The 17,116-nt window shown below is 42.1% G+C and overlaps 1 protein-coding gene across 7 annotated transcripts in view; it reads right to left on the reverse strand.

Moving 5' to 3' along the window:
* The window catches only part of ASB7 (ankyrin repeat and SOCS box containing 7), a 39,856-nt gene extending 22,753 nt beyond the window's left edge, over positions 1-17,103 (reverse strand). The window contains exons 1-5 of one of the 7 annotated variants that reach the window (XM_061595324.1): positions 16,388-16,651; positions 11,696-11,787; positions 10,213-10,301; positions 5,879-5,974; positions 4,394-4,655 (exon numbers count right to left, since the gene is read on the reverse strand). In XM_061595324.1, coding sequence (XP_061451308.1) covers positions 4,394-4,604 — 211 coding nt within the window. In that variant the 5' untranslated portion in view covers positions 4,605-4,655; positions 5,879-5,974; positions 10,213-10,301; positions 11,696-11,787; positions 16,388-16,651. The other 6 variants (XM_061595326.1, XM_061595325.1, XM_061595322.1 and 3 more) reach the window with 6 other exon arrangements.
* Positions 17,104-17,116: the final 13 nt, after the last annotated feature.

Raw genomic sequence — 17,116 nt, forward strand, 5'->3', positions numbered from 1 at the left:
GCCCAGCCCCTCCAAATCCATAACCCCACATTCTTCCTGCAGTGGTCTGAGTGCCCCTGAAGTTCAGTTCAAGCGCAGTTTTTGTGTTTGTCTTTTCGGTGACATTTGCAATACAGATCTTATTTCTTTACCCGGCCACCTCCTTAGAGGGAACACTTCCAACGTAACAAACTTGTTCTGTTATTATCAGTGCATGTAATACCACCAAGTAGTTCTTACACAAGTAAATCTTCATTCTTAACAAACAGAAAACACTCCCATCAATGAACAATTCCAGAAAGTCCATAAGCACACAATTCCCGCTGGAAGGAACAGAAGCAGCCAATCTATTTTAAATTAGACTATTTCTAGTAAAGCACATCAATAGCAACTTAAAACTTCACAGGACTGATTTTTTTTTTTTTACTTGATTGCCGCCCTGGGCTCCTGCTGGGAGGAAGGGCAGGATATATATATATATATATATATATATATATATATATATGTGTGTATAAATCCTTCCAAGGATTGTCTATATTAGAGTTGAATTAATATTTGCAAATGTTTGAAATGTGACAAATTTTCAAACATTGGCATGAAAAAAATTAGTAGGAAATTTTGCAGCTACATTTAGCTTCCCATTATGAATGTGAATTTGAATGCTTTGAACTTGCTGGCATCTCTTCAATGAAGCATGCCCCAGTTCCCACCAAATGAAATGTTATAAGCTGCCATCTCTCAAATAATATTTTAGATTATTGATCAAATGCTATAACACACACACAAAAATACATGCCAACCATACAGTTATCTAATATTAAATACTACTGCATGCTAATAATCAAAACACTATTATAGGAACCAGTGGCTTTCAAAGTATTGGTGGGGGGAATCTATCAGGGTTTGTCAGTGAGAAGAACAGCTGGAAGATAGTATGTCTACTACTACTGATCTTCCTGTTTGTAATATGCAGGCACAGTGGAACGAGGAGGCTTAACATTGCCCTTAGAACATGCTCCAGAATCCTCTGTAATGCCCAGGAGCTGTATCACAGATATTACTGCGGACAGTTTTCCCTGAAGGCAGACAGTGTGAAAACCACTTTAACATATCACTGCCTATCAGCTCTCAATATAAGGTCAAATGCCAAATACTGTTTAGCAGCTATCAAATACAACTAATATTAACTGGCCGATATAAAATACTGAAATAAAAAATCTTTGTGACAAAGGTATAAAATATTCAGACAACATCTGAACAATATTGGCAAATGCGGGGAACAATTGGAGAATATTAGATACAAAAATTCACAAAGGATAATTTTTTTTGGGAGCAAATTCGTTGCAGCTCTAAATGTGTTCTGGAAGCACTATACTGCCATCTTCTGGCCAAATGTAGCACAGGAAGGATAAAAAATGGTCATATGTACTCTATTGGACCTTAAAGAACAGTAAAAGTATTATCACTTTGCAATACAGTTCTAATGTTCATCCCAAGCTAAAACTCTGAATACCTGCCAACTCCTTATGCATCCTGATCATTAAAAAAGGTTTGCTTTAAGGCTGTTCTTGTTATGTGCCTCCAAGTCTACTGCGACTTATGGCGACCCTATGAATCAGCGACCTCCAGGAGCATCTGTCATGGACCACCCTGTTCAGATCTTGTAAGTTCAGGTCTGTGGCTTCCTTTATGGAATCAATCCATCTCCTGTTTGGCCTTCCTCTTTTTCTACTCCCTTCTGTTTTTCCAAGCATTATTATCTTTTCTAATGAATCATGTCTTCTCATGATGTGTCCAAAGTATGATAACCTCAGTTTCATCATTTTAACTTCTAGTGATAGTTGTGGTTTAATTTGTTCTAACACCCAATTATTTGTCTTTTTTGCAGTCCATGGTATCCACAAAGCTCTCCTCCAACACCACATTTCAAATAAGTTGATTTTTCTCTTACCCGCTTTTTTCACTGTCCAACTTTCACATCCATACATAGAGATCAGAAATACCATGGTCTGAATGATCCTGACTTTAGTGTTCAGTGATACATCTTTGCATTTGAGGACCTTTTCTAGTTCTCTCACAGCTGCCCTTCCCAGTCCTAGCCTTCTTCTGATTTCTTGACTATGGTCTCCATTTTGGTTAATGACTGTACCGAGGTATAGATAATCCTTGACAAGTTCAATGTCCTCATTGTCAACTGTAAAGTTACATAAATCTTCTGTTATCATTACTTTAGTCTTTTTGACGTTCCGCTGTAGTCCTGCTTTTGTGCTTTCCTCTTTAACTTTCATCAGCATTTGTTTCAAATCATTACTGGTTTCTGCTAGTAGTATGGTATCATCTGCATATCTTAAATTATTCATATTTCTCCCTCCAATTTTCACACCTTTATCTTGGTCCAATCCTGCTTTCCATATGATATGTTCTGCGTACAGATTAAATAAATAGGGTGATAAAACACACCCCTGTCTCACACCCTTTCCGATGGTGAACCAGTCAGTTTCTCCATATTCTGTCCTTACAGTAGCCTCTTGTCCAGAGTATAGGTTGCGCATCAGGACAATCAGATGCTGTGGCACCCCCATTTCTTTTAAAGCATTCCATAGTTTTTCATGATCTACACAGTCAAAGGCTTTGCTGTAATCTATAAAGCACAGGGTGATTTTCTTCTGAAATTCCTTAGTCCATTCCATTATCCAAAGTATGTTTGCGATATGATCTCTGGTGCCTCTTCCCTTTCTAAATCCAGCTTGGACATCTGGCCTTTCTCGCTCCATATATGGTAAGAGCCTTTGTTGTAGAATCTTGAGCATTACTTTACTTGCATGGGATATTAAGGCAATAGTTCGATAATTACTGCATTCCCTGGGATCCCCTTTCTTTGGAAAAATTCTGTATTCTTCAGGGCCACATTATTTTCTTAATGAGCTGGAAGGATGTTTCATTGCACAAACTGACCCCTCATTAAGTGCCCAGTTCCATAGTAAAGTTAGCACCAGCCAGCAGAAATGGGTTTCATGTTTATGGAATACATGCTCTCAGACATAGATTGAGCATACAACATCAAAGAGATACAATAATAAAACAGAATATATTTCTTGGAACACAAAAATGCTTTTATTTTTCTTAAGAATATACCTAAGGGTGGCAAACAAGGAGTAAGCCAAAGACCTTAACTTACAAGATCTGAACAGGGTGGTTTACAACAGATGCTATTGGAGGTCACTGGTTCATCGCCTAAGTCGTAATCGACTTGAAGGCACAAAACAACAAAGTAAAGAAGGGGGATGTGTTCCACTGGAGCACTGCGAGACAACCAAGGAGGAGTTCAAAACTAACACACGATTGTTAACAGAAGGTGGCAGTTACATTAGTAGAACTGAATTAGAAGACCCAATTCTTCTATCAAGGGTGTGAAATTATCCCCATCTTAAAACCCCCAGCCTCTCGTAGATGTATGTTTACTAGCTACCAGTGGGTACTTACGTGGTACACAAGGTTTTGCTGGATTTTTGTAAAAACATGGTTCACACAGATCAATTTATTCAAGTTAGCTCTTGTCCCAACAGCGATTTTCCCATTAAAAGACCACACAGGAATTCTCAAAATTTCCTTTTCTTTAAATTCCAGTCTGCCATCTCGTCCCAAATTCACCAATTTTATATAAAACCACATTGGTCCAAATTCACTTTTAACACACAGTGGCCCTGTTCATGTGTCACTGGAAACCATTAACTATGACAGGGTGGGGAACATGTACCCCACCAGATGTTGCTGGGTTACAAACTCCCATCAGTCCAAGCCAGCATGGCCAATACTCAGGGATGATAAGAGCCACGGTCCAACAACATGTGGCGCAACATCCAGCAAGAGATCTGAAATACAAAAATTAAATTCTTCCCAGTTTACCAGATCATTTCTGGAGCCAACTGCAAAAAGAGCCAGGTTCAAATGATCAAATCTCAGCTTAATAAACTGAGAGATGTGCGAGTTTTAGGCACCCATATGCAGCCCCTTCTCTCTCTTGAATGAACAAGCCAGGAAGTGGCAGTTTACAATAGCTTCCCATCACGCCCAAGCCAGGAACTATGATTAATTGCTTCTACTCAAGTAATGATCTGGAGGCTAACTTTAAACGTCTGGGGTCCAGATTCTGGATTTAATGGAAGCCAAACTGCCATTTCCCATCTTGTCTGCATACTCACAGCCAAATGGGGAGCAAAGAGCACATGATGCTTATTGTGTATATCTCAGCTTATTAAGCAGAATTTTAATACTCTGAACGTGGCCACCATCATGAATGAATGAATGAATGAAGAAAAAGACAAAGGAGTTTAAAAAGAAAGCCTGAAGAATAAAAATCTGTAATCCTCAGAACAACCACAAATCCCACCCTCACCCATTTAAGTCAACCAACCTCCATGTTCGAGGAACACACGAACACATCTTTCTTTTCCTCTCGCTGCCGAGAAGTGGAGCAAGGTCCAGCCGTTGGCATCTCGACCATTTGGAGAATAGCCCTGCTCTAGCATCTTGCGCACAGTGTGAACATCGCCAGCAGCCACCGCAGCCTGAATCTGCAACTCTTCCTGGAGCTCAGGGTTCCTCCGGCAGTGGTGATGTAACATCCTCGCAGAATCTGCCTCCTAAAGAAGGGTCATGAGGTCTCACGGGTTCACCTGCAATTGGAAAAACAAATACAAATGGGGATCGGTGAGGAGGAGGAAGAGAGGGAAAGCACCAACATCACTCCATATCAACACAGATACAGTATATATATATTATATGGGGTAGAAACCACAGAGCTACACATGGTGTCCCAGACACTGGGGTTTCTCATCCCCACTACAACCCCAAACACCCTTTTGTGAAGGTTGAAAGATTGATTACAAAGCCAACTTTCATACAATGATATTTTGATATGACTCCCAAGGTTCTAGAGGCTGAAAGTTTAATTCTACCCGTATCAGTCTTCCAAGAAACTGTATCTTTAAAATGAATTCCTAGATATTTACATTCACGACATGGTCAGTCAGTTGCCAATCTATTGGGCATCGGAGTTCCTGATGTTTCTTTCCGAAGACCATAACCTTAGTTTTTGTTTTCCTCTGTACAATATTCACGAACACTAGACACTTGCCCTTTTACATCTACACGTGTAAGAGATTGTGAGGGTGACCTGGCTGTGACATCTGTCACCACACTGATTTTACTTTCTAAGTATCAACGACCACACGTATCTCTAACAGAATGTAATGCAATGCTATCTACATGTTACCTGGGAACAGTGGAATTAGCAACACTGAAATTCAAAGGAGCAATGCAAACAATCAGAAATCTTCCGATTCTCATGCGATTTGCAAAGTATGCTTTCATATTGTACAAGTAACCTATCAGCTTTTCTTCCTGACTTACAAATTTCTGCAAGAGTAGAGGGTTGACTGCTTTGACTTCAATCTAACAAATATTAGAAAATTCCAACTTTGATAAATAATATACTGATTAAAAAAGAGGTTTCAGAAATGTTTACACATACACCAAAAACCATAATTGAAATTGCTTGGCAGTTCTTAAAAATCTGTTTGGATGTTCATATTTAACAGCAGCAATAGTTAGGGTGCCTTCACTGGCTGTTGGTAAAATTCAGCATTTAGAATTTGGCATTTAATATCCAGTATCTGAAATAGTTATCATTCTCCCACATAAATTGTTTAAAAACTAGCAACAAAACATTTCTTGTGATTTGCCTCAGACACTGGGACATTTCTCCTCAACATAATCTCTAGAGAAAGCACTGAATGAGAAGATCCTGGATGCCCTCTGCTGTTACAACTGCAAGTGAGAGGCATTTAACATTTTCCAAAAAGAATGGACGCTAAGGTGTTTCATTAAAAAAAGTTACCTTATAGGCAGAGGTCACTTTTTGTTAGTTGTATTTCCCATCTTCATTATACATGACCTTGTTTGTGAGTATAATTTGTCAAGCAAATGGCTTCTCCTAGAAATGAAGAATGCAGTCTTGTTAGAGCAAAACAAGAAAATTTGTACATCCACTCACAAATGCCATAGATTTTAAGCATCTTAATGCCACGGCACTGAAAAGGGAGTAAAATCATGGAAGCAGTTCTAACAAAAATGCTTATTTTACACATGTATTTATTTATTAATTATTTGATTTATATCCCACCCTTCCTCCCAGCAGGAGCCCAGTAGCTTGACTGGACAGCAAGTTGGATGAAGAATGCAGGCTAGACAAAGAGAAGCAAGAAGAAAGTGAGCCACAGACACAGGCAGATCTGCATCTCATCTTTTTCCAGTAGGCGCATAGATGTACAAGCATTAGATCCCTAAAGGTTTCGTCTGCAAAGGAGAGGGCAGGTAAATTATGCTCCTCCTCCTACGGTCTATAGAAATACACCCACAGCTCTTCCCAAAGATTTCTGGTCAGGAAATAATCCCCTTCTTGTGATCCCTCTATATCACAAATGTTCAAGTAATTAAGAGAAGATTATGCAATAGGAATGCCACTACTGCATTTAAAACAGAGCTTGTGTACCCACATGGCCTTACTTATGCCCAGGATCAGAGACCCAGCTCCTTCATCAGGATTATAACAATGACCTGTGTAGACCATGTACATATCAAGAACAGAGCACAACGCCCAACAACATTGCCTTCTTTCTTGGCCATATTTCCAACCTGAAGGCTCACTCCTTCTATGATACTTCAAGGAGTCAGCCAGACAGCATGGTGTGCTTTAATGGCACGTTAGCACAACTAACACCTATTCAGAACAAGAAAACTTTCACTTTTCTATGACTCTGCTTATGCATTACTTAGCTTCTCTAGTCTGCAATTTCTCGGGTTGACGGAAGGGTTTCCCAATGTCTTTCTTTGCACAGGAGGCATGCAGATTATAACAATGAATGGCTATTAATTCCACACCTAATTTTTGGCAAATTAAATGCCAACAATGTTATGTTGCAGGGTGTGTATGCTTGCCTGGTCATCCTCTGGCACAATATGTGCTCTCTACACCTTTCGAGGTTCTTTGTGTCAGCATATAAGTGCTGTGGGCTAGCATTTAAGACAGTTCTATCACAGTACTGCTTTATAGAGTGAGATCTTATCCTATCAAGCTAAGCCTTGTCGACTAATGGGCAGCAGCTCTCCAGGGTTTCACAGAGGAATTTTTCCCAGCACTACCTGGACATGTTGGGATTTGAATATGGGACCTTGTTTTTGCAACGTGTATGCTCTACCACTGAGCTGTGGTCTTTCCCCAAAGGTCTTGGGGCATCTCCACAAAAATGATCCCCTTTTGCCTTATTTATATAGGACATGAAAGTACAGAGTCAAGCTGTCAACAGTCTACTAAGAAACATTTAGATTCTGTGGGAAATGTATATACATAGGTGGTGGCGGATCTAATCAATCATTTGGTGTTCCAACATGTCACAATTCGCAGTTAGAATATCAGAAAAAGCAAACAAATGAGTCTATTTGTAGATATTAAAATGTTCTAGAGCATCCTTCATCTTAGCTGAACAGCATTTTCCAGAAACAATCTTCTTAAGATTACTCCCCTACCAATTTCAGCTGAAGAAAGAATGCAAAAAAAAAAAAAAGGTACTGAGACACTTTGCTTGGTGTTGCTATGCAATACTGAATGGCAGTCGTGCCACTGCATTCATGAAGCGGCTGCATTTCAACAATGAACAAGATAGTGAACAGGATTTGGCTTGGATCTAGAAAAAACAGTATACATTACTGTTTTACTGACTTTTCATATCTGCTGGTTCTGTGCAAGTCACTCCCTCTCAGCCTCAACTGGCCAACTGTAAAATGGGAATAAATTCCCCACCTCAATGGAACATTGATTGAGTGAAGGAATTAAGGATTGTAAAGCACGATGCATATTATTAGTATGTATACAAATAAATATTTTTATTCCAGTTTAGCTTTATTAATGTTAAATAAGTGTGTGAACCAGATCTAGGTGCACTGTGAACACTTTCCTGCCCCACGAGTTATTTTGAACCTAAATCTGTGGAAGTCCCACAGTATGTACCACCCTTTTGATATTTGTAAGTGGGGCCTTTGGACTGTGGACATGATGATCCTGTTCAGCTATCTAGACTCTGTCTTCTTTGTATGCAAAATGTCGTCTATTTTATATGCACAACGTTTGACAATAAGATTGCAGTGTAAACATGTGCAAAAAACCACTCATCTAAAGGTCATGAAGACTTCACAAGAACATTGCAATACAAAACAGCACAAACATTTGAATACACTTTAGCATTCAGTTAAATGTAAATATTGACATTTTTCACCTAAGATGAATTTAAATCAAACTAAGAGAAAACACTCAGGCCAATATATTCCACCCTTCATTGTTTACCTTGTGAATCTTTTGCCAGAAATACAGCTTCAAATTCCTGCAATACCAAAAAGCCCCCTGAAAATATGCTGAGCCTCACTGAACAAAAACATTTGAGTCTTTAACTACTACTGCATCAATAAAGCCCAATACACATTCAAAACCGGCTCGTACACTACGGTCTGCTACGAAGGCCCTCCTCCGGGTCTCGACCCATAGGGAGGCCCGGAGGGCGGTGACAAGATCAAGGGCCTTCTCAGTAGTGGCCCCCGAACTATGGAATAGTCTCCCCGAGGAGGTGCGCTTGGCGCCGACACTATCATCCTTTCGGCGCCAAGTTAAAACCTTTCTCTTCTCCGAGGCATTTTAATTCTTTGTTAATGATTGTAATGTTTGTAATTTGATCTTAGCTTATCCAGTTTTTTAGATTGTGAAATTTGATTTTAGATTGTGATGTTTTTGTATTTTATTGTATTTTATTGTATTTATGTTCACCGCCCAGAGAGCTATTGCTAGTCGGGCGGTATATAAGTTTTAAAAATATAAATAAATAAATAAATAAATAAAACATAATTGTAAACATGCATCAGTACAGAGGATATTCAATTTTCCGGGATCTGCACACAATGGCCTGGATCAAGCATACATCTCAGCTTAATAAGAGAAGACATGCATGATTCTTGTGCCCCATGCTCTGTCCTTGTGTCGCCCTTTCCCACCTCTCTTCTCAAAGCAGCTCAATTAACCCAGAAAGCCTTCAATTAATTAACTTCTTATTATGTCTGAAGCTACAGCCATACTACCCTGAACATGCCTGATCTCAGAAGCTAAGCAGGGTCATGCCTGGTTAGTACATGGATGGGAGACCGCCTGGTAATACCGGGTGTTGTAGGCTTAGAGGAAGGCAATGGTAAACCACCTCTGAATACCTCTTACCATGAAAACCCCATGAATATATCCAAAAAAGGATTCATTGGGTTGCCATAAATCATAATCGACTTGAAGGCATATAACAACAACAAATTATGTCTGAACCAAAAAAACTATGGTTACTAGAACTGGAACAGGCTACGGTCTCAAACCTACTTCAGATCACGGCTCAAGATTCTGTCTTGTTTCAGCTCTGGTAACCATAGTTTCCTGGTTTAGTTGCAACAGGAAACTTGTTAACTGAAGACTTCCTGGGCTAATCACACTACACTGAAAAGGCAAGAGGGAAATGGCAGTGCCTGCAGGGACAAGGCTAATCCATACCGTAGCATATTAAGCAGAGATGTGTATGTCTGAACCAGGGCACTGTTAAGTAGCACAGAAGTTGATGTTCAAAAAAGCACAGATGCAACTAGAAGTCAATATACTGTAATGGGTTTACTTGATCCTAGTTGCATTGCCTCCTTCTCTTCATTTTGAAACCTAACTTACCATTGTGACTACAGATAGTTTATTACATGTATAAGCAAAGCATATGCAAAACTGGAGACCTTTTTACACGAAGGTCACAATCCTAAACACATTTATTTGAAATACGGTGGAGCTTACTTCCAAGGAAACATACATGGGATCAGGCTGCAACAATTGCCTTCATTGCACATAAGACATGATATGTAAACTTTAGTGCAGCTAATTCAAGAAGGCCATCCAGATGCTCAGGGGGTAGGTGGCTAAAATCCAAAAAGAAAACACTGTGTCACCTGCAACTCTCAACACTTGGATTTTCTCATCATGATGGAAACTCTGCAAGACATCAGCCAACATCTACAAATCCACTGTCAGCAAGCCCAAGAATGCAGGTAACAGAAGTCATAAAATTTTGTGATAGAATAACAAAAATGGGACTGCATGCACATTGTCACCTAGATATTGCGTTCTTCCATTACATCCTTGCTTCTTGACTTTTGTTTTGAATTCAAGATTTGCACATTTCTTCTGCAGCAGCATGAGCCTGAAATGAAAAGCAGAAGAAACAGGTTTGCAACTGGTACAAAATAATTTCCTTACTCTACACTTGTTTTATTATATTTTATCCTATCCTTTCATCAAGGAGGTCAGGGAAGCTTACTGTCTGCCTCCCCTACCCCAGCTAATTCTTATAACAACAAAATTCTGCATTTTGTTTCACAATGTTTCAATTTTATTGATTTTTTTTTGTTTGGTCTGTGTATATTTCCAACTTGGGAACTTTGGGTGAAGGGCAGATTATAAATACTTTTAATAAAAATAAATAAGCCAACCTTGTGAGGTAGCTCTCCCAAGGTTGCCCAAAGAATTTCACGATTCAACAGAGATTTAAACGCTGTTGTAATAACAGCTAGTCTACAATGCTATACAAGCCAGTTAACAGCATTAATGCTACAACTGTGTAGGAGAGCTTTGGATCCTGTAAGATTAAAAGGGGAAAACCCTAACTATGTAATGGCTAGGTGACTGAAGACTTGTCCAGGATACTTTTAAAGAGACTAGGGCTGCAAACCTACACCAACTTACCTGGGGGTAAGCCCAATTGAACCCCGTGGGACTTATGAACCATATACATATAGAACTGTGTTGTAAGTGACCATCTAAAGATGGCAATTGGTTCTGCAGTTAGGGTCTTAGGATGATGTCAGAAATGTCAAACCAGATGACCAAAATAATCAGCCTTAGTATCAGCTTCAGAGATATAGAACTGTGTATCTTTATGTTGATAAACATGTTGCAGCAACACTACAGCAATCTTAGAGCCACTTTGCACATTGCCAGATAGCAGGAATAGAGGACATACAAGTGATTTCATACAATATATGGAAGAACTGAAACAGTATGTTGGTAGGATGTGGAAGTGGGTACATAGTTACCCCCATTCTAATGAATCAGTTGTGGATTAGTGAGGATGCTCTGCCAGGGAGCATTCAACTTACTCAGATCCTGGTTGGTGAGGAAAGCTTTGTCAACATCCTATCACACCCTGGAAACCCCCCCCCCCAATCACTGCTTGTTAAGTCTAGCATATTCATTATACAGCTTTCACACCTTGGACATTCATTGCTACTGTTAATTTGCTGTGTCATACTAGCTTTTTTCATATTTATTAGAGTTTTTTGTTGAAAAAAATCTACTATGTATTTCCTGTGTGGGTTGAACATGGCATTTAAAGGACAAGAAGAATCTCTCCCTTTCTAGCCTTACCTCTGTTGAGCTTCTTTTGTCTCCTTCCCCCCTCATATAAAAATTTAGACCGTAAGTACCTAGGAGAAGAGCCACATCTTCTCCATCACTCTGTAAACTGCCATATATCCCCCCCTCCAATCTTCTAGGGAAGAGTACTATGGAGGGCTTAGTGGAAATGGGGACAAGCACCTTCATCTGCTATGCAGAGTCAATCCTTCTCCCAAGTCTCTGAGGCTGATCAGGAAAGGCTTCCCATTCTAACCAAACACCTTTCTCTTTAACTTGAAAAAAAGAGAGAGAAAAGAACAGAACAGAAGTCACCCTTACTTTTCAATTCCTTCCTCCCTGGGAAGCGGTTGAACTATAAGGAAGAGACTCACCTTAACTTATCTCCCCTCCCTAGGCCTCCTCATTTCTCATACACATAACCTTTCCTTTGTACCAGATCAAGCCATCCTTACCTTTGTGATGGAGGTGGTTAACTATGAGAAAGCTCACCATGATTTACCCGTTTCCCTTCTCCAGAGATGAGAAACCTATAGCCTCTCAGATGCTGCTAGAATACAAACTCTACCCTCCCCAAATCCTGGTTAGCTAGAGCTGATGGGAGTTGGAAGTCCAGCAACATCTGGCAGGCCACAGGTTCCTCATCCCTGCTCTTGGTCAAGAAAGGCTCAACAGCACTCTTATTAACACCATTCTCTATCCATCCTATCCTGGTCACCTCTCGTTTAGACTACTGTAATGCGCTCTACGTGGGGTTACCCTTGAAAACGGTCCGGAAATTACAACTGATACAAAATGCTGCGGCTCGACTACTCACAAATTGTCGCCGCCGGGAACATATCACCCCAGTGTTGTTCGATCTTCACTGGCTTCCTGTTGTTTTCCGGGCTCAATTCAAGGTGTTGGTATTAACCTTTCAATCCCTACACTGTTTCGGCCCAGTTTACCTGATGGAGCGCCTCCAGCGCCACCAATTATGCCGCCTGACAAGATCAGCCACTCAGGGCCTTCTCTCAGTCCCACCAACTAAAACAGCTAGGTCGGCGGGGCCAAGAGAGAGGGCATTCTCAGTGGCGGCCCCCACTCTCTGGAAGTCCCTCCCGTATGATCTTCGGCATGCCCCTTCCCTGAATGTATTCCGCAAAGCCTTGCTCTTCAGACAGGCCTTTGGGACTTCCGGGGAGGGTTAATTTTTTAGGACTAATCGCCTATTACTCTGAACTGCTATTGTTCTTTATTTATAGTTTTACTGTGATATGTATTTTATGTGTATTTTATTATGATGCATTTATTGCAACTAAATTGTACGTCGCCTAGAGTGGCCATCGGCCAGATAGGCGGCTTATAAATTAAATTATTATTATTATTATTATTATCTTTACGCACCAGGCAAAGACTTTCTTTTTCACTCAGGCCTTTAGTATGCTGTCTTAGTCCTTTCTGTTTGGGTTTTATTTATTAATTATTTGATTTATATCCCACCCTACCTCCCAGCAGGAGCCCAGGGCGGTAACCAAAAGCACTAAAAACGCTTTAAAAACATCATGAAAACAGACTTTAAAATACATTAAAACAAAACATCTTTAAAAACATTTTTTTTAAAAAAAAGTTTCAAGACATCTTTAAAAAAGGTTAAAACATTTTTTTAAAAAAGTTTAAAAACATATTAAAAAGCAATTCCAACACAGACGCAGACTGGGATAAGGTCTCAACTTAAAAAGCTTGTTGAAGAGGAAGGTCTTCAATAGGCGCCGAAAAGATAACGTTGTGCAGAAAGGATCTCCTAATAAAATCTGTAGGAGGCCCTCACCCAGTGATTGACTGGGTATACAGTAGGGCCCCACTTTATGGCGTTCCGCATTACAGCGTTCCGCTGATGCGGCGCCTTTCAAGCAAGGGAAATTCCTCATTTTAAGGCCGATTTTGCTGTTTTGCGACGTTTTCGCGTCATTTTTCCGTGACACGCCCATTATAGTCTATGGGGCCCCATTTTATGGCAATTTCCATTTTATGGTGGGGGCCTGGTCCCTAACCCGCCGTATTAGCGGGGCCCTACTGTATAAGGGATAAGACAGTCTTTCAGGTATCCTGGTCCCAAGCTGTATAGGGCTTTGTACACTAGAACTGTGAACTTGGCCCAGTAGCAAACGGGCAGCCAGTGCAATTCTTTCAGCAGCAGGGTGACATGTTGAAGATACCCTGCCCCAGTGAGCAGTGTCGCCGCCGCATTTTGCACCACCAGCAGCTTCCTGACCAACCTCAAGATCAACCCCACAGAGAGCACATTACAGTAATCCAGCCTAGAAGTTACCAGTACATGGACAACAGTGGTCAGACTATCCCGGTCCAGAAACAGCTGTAGCTGTCTTACTAGCCGAAGCTGGTAAAAGGCACTCCTAGCCACTGAAGTCACCTGGATCCAGGAGCACCACAGACTACGGACCTGCTCTTTCAGAGGGAGTACAACCCCATCCAAAGCAGGCAACTGACCAATTATCTGAACTTGGGAACCACCAACCCACAGCGCCTCCATTTTGCTAGGATTCAGACTCAGTTTATGGGCCCTCATCCAGCCCACCACCGAGTCCAGACAGTGGTCCAGGTCTTGGCACAGCCTCTCCTGATTCAGATGCTACAGAGAAATAGAGCTGGGTATCATCAGTGTACTGCTGACACCTCACTCCAAATCTCCTGATGACCACTCCCAAGGGCTTCATATGGATGTTAAACAGCATGGGGGGACAAGATGGTACCCTGTGGCATTCCACAGCACAACTGCCTGGGGGCTGAAAGACAATCACTCAACACTATTCTCTGAGAACGACCTTGGAGATAGGATCAGAACCACTGTAAAACACTGCCTCCAATAACCATCTCACCAGTTAGCCTAGAAGGATACCATGGTCAATGGTATCAAAAGCCGCTGAGAGATCAAGTAAGAGTAACAGGGTCGCACTCTCCCTGTCCTTCTTCCGATAAAAGTCATCCATCAGGGTGACCAAGGCCGATTCAGTCCCATAACCAGGCCTGAACCCAGACTGGAATGGGTCAAGATAATCTGTTTCATCCAAGAGTACTTGCAATTGCTGAGCCACAACCCTCTCAATCACCTTCCCTAAGAAGGGAGTATTTGCAACCAGTCGGTAATTGTCACAGACCAATGGATCCTGGGTGGGCTTTTTCAGGAGTGGTCAGATCACCACCTCTTTCTAAAAATTTTGTATATTGTATGTTTTTAAATTCATTTTATATCATTTTTAAAATGTGTTCTAAATCGCCCAGAGGCCACTGGGTATGAGATGACTAACAAATTAAATAACTAAATAATAATATTTACCTTCCAAAATGAGTCACCCTTATTCCATCATCTTCAACTCCATTCTCTACCCTCCAACTGCCCCTTCCTCTGTGCATGAGAAATGTGGCCTCACTTCGTACCTCCACCACCACACCATTAACCATGAAGAAAACACACAATCTAGCAATGCAGTCTTAACCACACTACTTGGGAGTAAGTCTCATTGAGCTCAACAGAATTTACTTCAGAGGAGACTTCTGTAGGATTGTGCTGTAAGAAACAGTATTGAGACTAAACATTAGGATGACATTCCTAATAGCACAAGCTGTTCAACAGTGGAAAACACTGCTTGGGAACATAGGAAGCTGCCTCATACCGAGTCAGATGTCTTGTCAATCTAGCTCAGTATTGCCACCACTAACTACCAGCAGCTCTTTAGGGTTTCAGGCAGGAGTCTTCCCTAGTCCCTAGTCCCTGGAGATGACTGGGACCTAACTTAGGACCTTTTACATGCAAAACAGATGCTTGACCACTGAGCTACAGAAGATGATGGACTCTCCTTCATTAGAGGTTTTCAATCAGAGGTTAGTTAGGCAACCACCTTTTCAGGATGTTGTAGCAACAAATTCCTTGCATCGGCAGTGGCCTGGCCTAGATGTCCCTTGAGATGCCTTCGAACTCTCTGGTTCTTTTAATGGGGGGGGGGATTTATTACTATCATACATGCCTGGAAAATTACTGACAATTTATGCTGATAAAATAAAGCATCCAAACACTGATTAACGTGGGGGAAATGACTAATAAAATAATTGCAGTAACAGTTAATAGCTCAGTAACCAAAGACAAAAAGAAACTGCACAGGGGCGAGTGCACCCAACGTAGAAACCAAACAAGGTGCCAGAGAAGAGAAGACCACTCCTCAGCACCCAGCATAAGAATCCAGCGGCTGCAACAGGAAGGATAGAGCTGTCTGCCCCACCTCTGCAGGGTACAAGTCATTTTTTTAAGGCTAGTAACTTTTATGTTTATTTATAAGATTCCCTACCCACCCTTAACCACAAGCTCCCGGGGCAGCTTATAACAAGAACAAAATATACAATTGTAAAACACAAATGGCCATGGGCTTCTTACGTATTTGATACGCTATGGAACGTCCACCGAAGTAAATCGCTGGAACTATCACGCTGGCATAAATGACAGAGCTGTGTAAAAGTCAACCGTGGACTACAATCCAATACATGTCTACTCAGAAGTAAGCTCCATTAGGTTCAGTGGGACTTACTCCCAGGTGAAGTGTGTATTGGACTGCAGCTTCAGCCATCCCTTATTAAGGGGCTGCGCGCTCCATCGCCCTATGTCAGAGCAGCAGCCCCTCCTCTGGCTTCCCACGGAAGTACCAAGGCAGGCAGGTAGTCCTGCCCGTTCACCACCTCCTCCCTCCCAGGTGAGGAGGCTCCCCCACCCAACAACAGCTGCTTCCACCTCTTCCCTTTCTCGCCGCCCTCCCCCCACGCCCGGCCTGTGCTGCTATTGGGGGAGGGGGGCCGCTAAGCCCCTCCTTCCTCGCCAGCCGTTACCTGTCTATCTTTCAGTCTCAAGTCGCTCACGGGCCCGGCCCAGCCACCCAGCCTCAGCCCCTTCGATCCCTCGCTTGACGGGGCGAGGCGGAAAGGGTGTGGGTGCGCGCGCGGCGGGGAAGAAGGAGCTGCAGGCACGGCTGGGAGGTTGAAGAGGGGAGGCTGCTGAGGAGGGGGGATCACTTTGCACCCACTGACTGACTGACTGACTGAGGAGGCACCTCCTCCTTCTCACTCAGGGGTCATGGGGCAGGGGCTTACCCCGGCGGCCAGCCAATCAGCGGCCGCTCTCGCCTCGCGCAGTAGCCCACCGCGTCTCCCGATTGGGCGGTGAGGAGGGGGAGTCCGACGGTCCCGCCCCTCCCACATCTCCGTTTCCTTCCCTCCCTCACACACTCTCCCCCCACCAAGGGGTATAGACCCTCTACGCTCTCTAGACTCCTTCTGAGAGGAGGGGGGGATATAAATTTAATAATAGATAGATAGATCAATACATAATAAAGTCCCCGGGGTGTTATCGGTAACTTTTTTACAGGCTGGCTGGCCAACGCCGGGCGTACAGAAAGGGCTTCCTACCATAGAGAAAGAGAGAGGCACTGCCGATCCGCTTCCCCACATAGAAAATAATGGCCAACAGCCGCTTTCCGTTTAATACCTGAAGTTCAAGGTGCGAGGAGTCACTCTATACTTTTCATATCTCTATCGACTCCACCGGAAGTTCCGGGTTAG

The sequence above is a fragment of the Rhineura floridana genome, chromosome 14 (assembly GCF_030035675.1).
Source record: "Rhineura floridana isolate rRhiFlo1 chromosome 14, rRhiFlo1.hap2, whole genome shotgun sequence".
Classification (NCBI taxonomy): Eukaryota; Metazoa; Chordata; class Lepidosauria; order Squamata; family Rhineuridae; genus Rhineura; species Rhineura floridana.